General features: G+C 36.1%; 1 protein-coding gene across 1 annotated transcript; it reads right to left on the reverse strand.

Annotated features, from left to right (window-relative positions):
- Positions 1 to 218: 218 nt before the first annotated feature.
- Positions 219 to 726, reverse strand: LOC147488487 (uncharacterized). Its single transcript, XM_086572314.1, has 2 exons — positions 609 to 726; positions 219 to 513 (listed from the first exon to the last, which is right to left on the reverse strand). The coding sequence occupies exons 1-2, from the start codon at positions 724 to 726 to the stop codon at positions 341 to 343; spliced, it is 291 nt and encodes a 96-aa protein (XP_086428440.1). The 3' UTR covers positions 219 to 340.
- Positions 727 to 6,837: the final 6,111 nt, after the last annotated feature.

A 6,837-nucleotide genomic window follows, 5' to 3' on the forward strand; every position in this document is an offset into this window, starting at 1 on the left:
ATTTTCCAAAAAAGTCATGTAGTTTAAGTATATAATTGTTTGAGATTTGAAGCGTTACAAGCATGACAGCATCTAACATCTTGATATTGCACCTTGTTAGCTTCTTCCATCTTCTGATTCTAATAACGAAACAATCCACCTTGCATATTTATCAAAAAAAAGATGCATATTTATCAAAAAAAAAAAACAATCCACCTTGCATTTAATTATATATTACATACTCCACCAACTTATCATGTATTATTTTTACTCTTGAATAAGTATTATTTGAATAGAGAGATCTTATTTGGGATATGGTACAAGGTAGAGACTAGAGATTACTATATAGTACTAGTTGCAGTCATGCATCATGGTGAATATTGGAAGAACTGTTGATGGTGTTAGTGGTGGAGTTTTCTGATAGAATTTGTAAAATCTTTTGTGTGGTCTCAGCTTCTGACATCTGATCCTCTCTGTTGATCTTCTTGTACGCTTCAAAGAACTCTTTGTTCTCTTTCTCCAACTCCTTCCACACTATTGCATGGTTTTATGTACATATATGATATATTCACAGGTGCATGTATGCTTTCGTAAGGAGGAAGATGCAAGAAGTGACTTAGATTACATACCTGTACGAGTTATGATTGGCTTTATATTAGCGTGCTTAGAAAGAGCATCCATGCACTCATCTTCATTCATATGGAACATTAAACACTTCTCTATCAAGTGTTGCACCTGTATACACATGCATCATCACCAAATGTCAAACTCAAATCGTATTGACAAATCCATGCTTTATCTCATTATGCATATGCTTAATTATATTAGCTATTTAAAGAAGAAACAATTAACAGATCAAACGTTCAGACATGTAATCGAGTTTATTAGAAACATACCATATGAATATATGAAGCAGAAGAGTCCCTCATGATTAAATATGTTACGTACACCCTGATTACACTCAAATGAACACTATATATCTATCACCTAGCACTACTATAGATAAGTACCAAATAGGATATATGTTGATGGAGAACAATATAACTATAGTTGAAAAGGTTTCTACATGAATGTTTAGAGATCAAACTATATATTAGTAAACTATGTTATGAATATTGATGAAGCAAGATATATAAGTAGGTGGTGGAGGTGGAATTAGTGTTGGTGGGGGGCCAGGAGTGCCACATGAGAGATAGATGATGATTGGTGGAGATGAGTTGAGGTAAGATTTATTGATGGTAGTTATTTGTCTTACAGGTGTCCTCTTGGCACCTTCCACGTGGATTGCTAGGATTCCATGCCATGACAACTCAGCATCCACATCACATACCCTTTTACCAACTTATAAACAACCAAATCCTTCATCCACTCCGTATAAGAATTGGAAACCTGACAAAAACTTTACATAAAAAATCTGAAGAAATTTGATTCAACGAGGACAAACCAAGTTGTGTTTTAACATCAAACTCGTATAGAAAACTGATATTTTTTTTTATCAATTGAGTAGAAACTGAAGCCCTGACATTGACAAGCTATAGTAACATTAGTAAGCTTGTCTCAGCTCATTTGTGAAACCAGCTTTTTAATCTGTTTAGGCCATGCTGAGTTGCAGCCTGCTGATACGTACTGTATGCTTGAGCTTCAGCTAAGACAAAAATAATATGAGCTTATGTTTGTTCATGCTTAACAACTTCAGTAAGTTACGTGATCAAGCTCCAACATGTTTTGAATGAGCCAAGCCTGAGTAGATTTGCAATCATTTATCGAACCAATTGAGATATGAGACTACTGAAAATGTTGAAACAGTTCTAAAAAGGCACATTTTATGGACCATTCAAGGAGTAATAGGCGACCTTACGTTAGTAACAATTTTGTTCGATGTACTACCCGAGGAAAAGAAACGTAACTATGTAACCTTTTGCTACGTAAGAGATAAAAATGTTTATAATAAATCCGAAGTTCGCCTTTTCTACACCAATGCCAATAATATGGTTGTACGAAATGTGCAAGATAAGTCTAGCTCTTGGAACCGCACATTATGAGCTTCAGTTTATGGCAGGAATGGTATTCGCTCGAAATCCACTTGATCCATGTCTGGTTTCTAAGAATCCTATATCCGGCTGAAAAAATAAATTTCAACCTCCCACACGAAAAGCTTTTTTATCAGAGTATGATAATTCTATATAGGGATATGTAAGGGACATCTCATGTCATCATGTGACGATGTACGTGCACAAGAGTCATATATAACAACTCCTTCAGTATAATGCGGCCCCAAACATATGACACTCGTAGATGACTCCAAACACTCGCTATATCTGAAGACTCGCATGCTCAATAGTCCCAGCATCTCATGACTCGACCCCCACCTCGTGATGTCATCACCTGCTAATGTCATCATTACTAACTCTTTGCACAGGTCCAGCCATCCACCATTTCATGTTTCTGCCTGTCAATTTTCTCTTTGAGAGCAATTCACCCTTGTGCAAAGGCGAGTCACCTTTTTGATGAAAAACTTTAAAATTTTAATTTTTCTTTTTTTTATCAAATGATAGGTCTTAGCCATTAGGGCATACTTTATTGGGTTTCATTTAGAGATATAAAGATAAGTTTTTGTACTTCTTTTTAGCACCCTCTTGGTGCATCAATGTCAAGATCTCTCAAGTTACTATTAGAAACTTAACCCTCACCAATACCAAATAAAATACCACATAAGTTGAATTGAAAATTCTTTTATATATCAAGTAGATTTGTTATAAATTAATTCTTCAAATTAGTGGAAATTAATTAACTATTGCAATCTAAATAATTATGGCAAACTAATGGCTCCTATATATGTAGTGAATATAGAGAAAAATAACTCAATTACATCCACAAGACAAATAATTTTAGGTCTAACAACCTAGACTAAAACCTCACACAGGGTTCTTCTACGTGTAATCGAACAATCCGTTATCAATCAAGAGTTTACGGTTATGGTGAATTAAGCCCTAACATAGTATAAACTTGCTAACCATAGGCCAAAAACTTACTAACCTATCTCAACTGTTTACGCACCTCTTAGCACCGCTTAGGAGTTTTTCAAAAGACCCGCTTCTTAGCACCAAATTCTTCTCCCAAATCCTACCTACATTAATATCCATTCTCCCCCACCTCAGCCAAAATTTTAAAATAGTCCCCACTTAAAAAATAATTAATTATATAATTACCAAACTAACCTTAATATTGGTGTAATTTGTAATTTCTTAAAACACTTTTTGGTCTTTTCAAATATTTCGAGAAAAAAAAAACAAAACTCATGCATGATTCTACTGTTCGTGTTAGTAATACAAACCTAAAAATTGAAACCCCTTGGTCAAACTATAAAAATGACCATAGCAAAAAAACCATCGTCAATCCCACCCCTCATGGAAACCCTTTCCTCAAATTTTCATCTCTTTCCTTCAAAGCCGAAACCTTACTCTCATTGTCTCATGGAAAGGTAGTACGGTTGATATGAGCTGTTTCATATAGTTTTCACCTGATTTGAAGAATTTTCCTTTTCCTCCAATCTTCCTTTCAGCAACTTTAAGGTAATGATTTTATTTTAACAAACCTTCGCCAATCATCTGCCATTTATAAGAAGACCACAAGTAACCTAATTGAAGACTATCAAGTATGAATTGGCTAACATGTTTAGTTGCAAGTTGTATATGTTAATATGTTGATGATTCCTTCAAGCGTGTTTTCTCTAATGTGCATTCAACATATCTTACTCAATGTATGTGCTTGACAAAGATTGAAGAATGCATATTCTAAAGGATCTTCTGTTCTCTTAGTTTTTACCAAATCGTTTGCCTGTTAAAGGGAAAGAACAATTTATGTTCTTACTATTGATTAGAAAGTTGAAATCTAAGTCATGGAAGGCGATATTATAGTGTTTTCAGTTTTATTTGTAGTATGTCATACATATATATATTACTTGGGTTTCTATGTTTTCCTGTCATCAAAAAGAGTAATTAACACCCCTATTTGTTCTCTAATTCCAATTAATATGCTCATCACATTTTAATTTTAACCCATCCTATCTGCTATACTGTTTTAGTACTATAGAAATTAATTTTTTCAAGTTATTCTATCTGTTTGTGTCATTCCGTTAGGTGTAGTCTATGTTAGCATGTTATTTATATATCCTTGGCTAATATTTCATTGGTCCTCTGGAACAGGTGATGACTCTAAACGAATATGAGAAGATGCGGAAACCAGTACTCTCAACGAAAACTACTGAGGAAAAAACAGTTGACTCTAAGGGATTTGAATCTATGAAGCTTCTCAAGAAAGGAAATCATGAAATTTTTGTGAAGTTGGTATGCACTTTTTGTTTGGCCAGCCTTTGTCATTTTGTCACTTTCTGAGAACTTCATTGATATATGCTTGTTTACTACTACTTAGAGGTTTGAACTCTCTAAATTGATGCAAAAGCACTCAAAGTTCCTTACTCACGATCTTCGTTTCGTAGAGTTGGAATAAGGATTCGAACTAACCTAAAGTTTAGAACAACTACAAATTGGATGTTACAATAAAGGGAACTAAGGAGTAAGGTTATAATATTAATGCTAGGTTTTCCTTCCTACACAAACATTAAGAAAGACATTAAAGTTTGAAAACATGCACTTAATACCAAAATAGAGATTTGAAAAAAAAGGTGGAGAGTTAATCCTCCTCATGTGAAACTATCATTAGTTGTTGATTTGAAAAAGGTTATTTGATCCTTCCTAGACTCATAGACAAGCCCCTAATGCTAGTTAAAAGACGAATGTGAGTCTTTTAACGTCAGATCCTCAAGACGAATCCCAACCTGTGGGAGCAACGGGACGACGACGAAGTTTATCCTACTGAGCTGGTGTTAGACAATAATATACCTTATACCGGCTCATCTCGGATAAAAGATCAAGACCTAGACAGAAAGGAGTTTGACAGTTCATACACCACCCCATCCTTTTTAAGCCCGCCTTCTGAGCAAAAAGTACTACGACCATTACCTATTCGAGATGGGTGAGATTTGGACCAAATGATGAGTTGGAGTTCATGAGGAAGAGAATAGAAAAGGGAGGAGAAAGAAGGAGTTGAAATTTTTGGTACCCATTATTTTCCGGGAGGCACGCTTTGATCGATTATCGAAGACATTTATACTTTCGGTTAAAGTAGAGTTTATGTGGACTATGGTTCCGCGCGCTTGCAACCACACCACACACTCTAGGGATTTTTAAAAAGAAAATAGAAGAGGGCCCGCTACCCTAATGGCATACTTTTCCTATTTAAATACATGGAAAGAAGTACACCAAATGAATCTTTTAGTCCGTAGACTGGATCATTGAGAAGAGTCTCTTCGACATCCGGAGAGCGCAAACTCATGATAATGTTTAAAGCCGCCATTTACTTAAAATTAGCTACCTACATCATTTACGTTTTTCACGAGAGATAGCCCCATAAGGGGTGACAGCAGACATGAAAGGACCGGACCATCGAAGTTTCTAATTTTCCCGAAAAATGTGTAATCTTGAGTTGTACATCAAAACTTTTCAAACGACTTTGAACTATTTTCTCAATATGTGCTTGTCATGCACTCTTTTCATGTTGGCTTTATAGGATTTCGAGATCATAGGCATCACCTCAATTTCCTCAAGCTCATTTAACCGCAATTTTCTCTTTTTAACCACGCTTAGTGTTATAATTGAGGCTTTTGATGGCCCATAGAGCACGGTGCTCAAGTTCAACCGGCAGATGACAAGGTTTTCCAAAAACGAGGGCGATACGGAGACATCCCTATAGTGTCTTAAAAGCTCGCTCAGATGCCCACAAGGCATCGATAATCGTAGAGACCCGATCTTTCCTAGATGGATTGACAGTTTTTCCAAAATGGATTTGATTTCTCGATTAGAGACTTCTACTTGACCACCGATTTGAGGATGATACGGAGTTGCCACCTTGTGCGTGACTCCATATTTCTTTACTAATGATTCAAAAATTTTATTGCAGAAATGTTTTCCCCATCACTAATTATAGCTTTTGAACACCAAATCGAGAAAAAATTTTTCTTTTACTTAACAAAACGATCGTTTATGATCGTTAGCACGACATGCCAATGCCTCAATCCATTTTGACACATAGTCAACTGCTACAAGTATGTATAGGAAGCCATGAGAATTTGGAAATGGACCCATGAAGTCGATGCCCCATACATCAAAGATTTCCACAATTAGAATGGGATTTAAGGGCATCATATTGCGTTGAGTAATGCGTCCTAGCTGCTGGCAGCGATTGCATGCTTTGCAATGTTCATGTGCATCTTTAAACAGTGTTGGCCAATAGAATCCACATTGTAAGACCTTGGCCGCAGTTTTCTTACCACTAAAATGACCACCACAAGATTGTTCATGACAGAAGGATAACACATCATTGTGTTCCCAATCGGGAATGCAACGGCGGATTAGTTGGTCGGAACAATATTTGAAGAGGTAGGGATCATCCCAGAAATAAAATTTCACAGTGGATAAGAACTTTTTCCGGTCATTACGAGACCAAGATAAAGGGACTTCCTCGGTAACTAAGTAATTTACTATGTCGGGCGTAAGGGGACGAAAAAATAGAGTACAAGTGTTCATCCGGAAGGAATCACAAATAGGTTCATGTCGATCAACATCAATCGACAAGTCTTGATAAATGGTCTGCAACCACATTTTCGCTACCTTTTTATCTCTAATTTCGAGAGTAAACTCTTGCAAAAGGAGAATCCATCGGATCAACCTTTGTTTTGCATCTTTTTCGCTAATAGTTAACGGTGCCACATGGTCGATGTAGACAATAGTTGGAGAACCC

Source organism: Coptis chinensis, chromosome 7, assembly GCF_015680905.1.
Source record: "Coptis chinensis isolate HL-2020 chromosome 7, ASM1568090v1, whole genome shotgun sequence".
In the NCBI taxonomy this organism is placed as follows: domain Eukaryota; kingdom Viridiplantae; phylum Streptophyta; class Magnoliopsida; order Ranunculales; family Ranunculaceae; genus Coptis; species Coptis chinensis.

What these genes read in the sequence shown, in the direction of transcription:
- LOC147488487 (XM_086572314.1), bottom strand. Translation starts at nt 726, where the DNA reads ATGTGTATACAGGTGCAACACTTGATAGAGAAGTGTTTAATGTTCCAT. An exon ending in GCCAATCATAACTCGTACAG is followed by an intron (nt 514 to 608) that starts GTATGTAATCTA and finishes ACCATGCAATAG; the next exon opens with TGTGGAAGGAGTTGGAGAAA.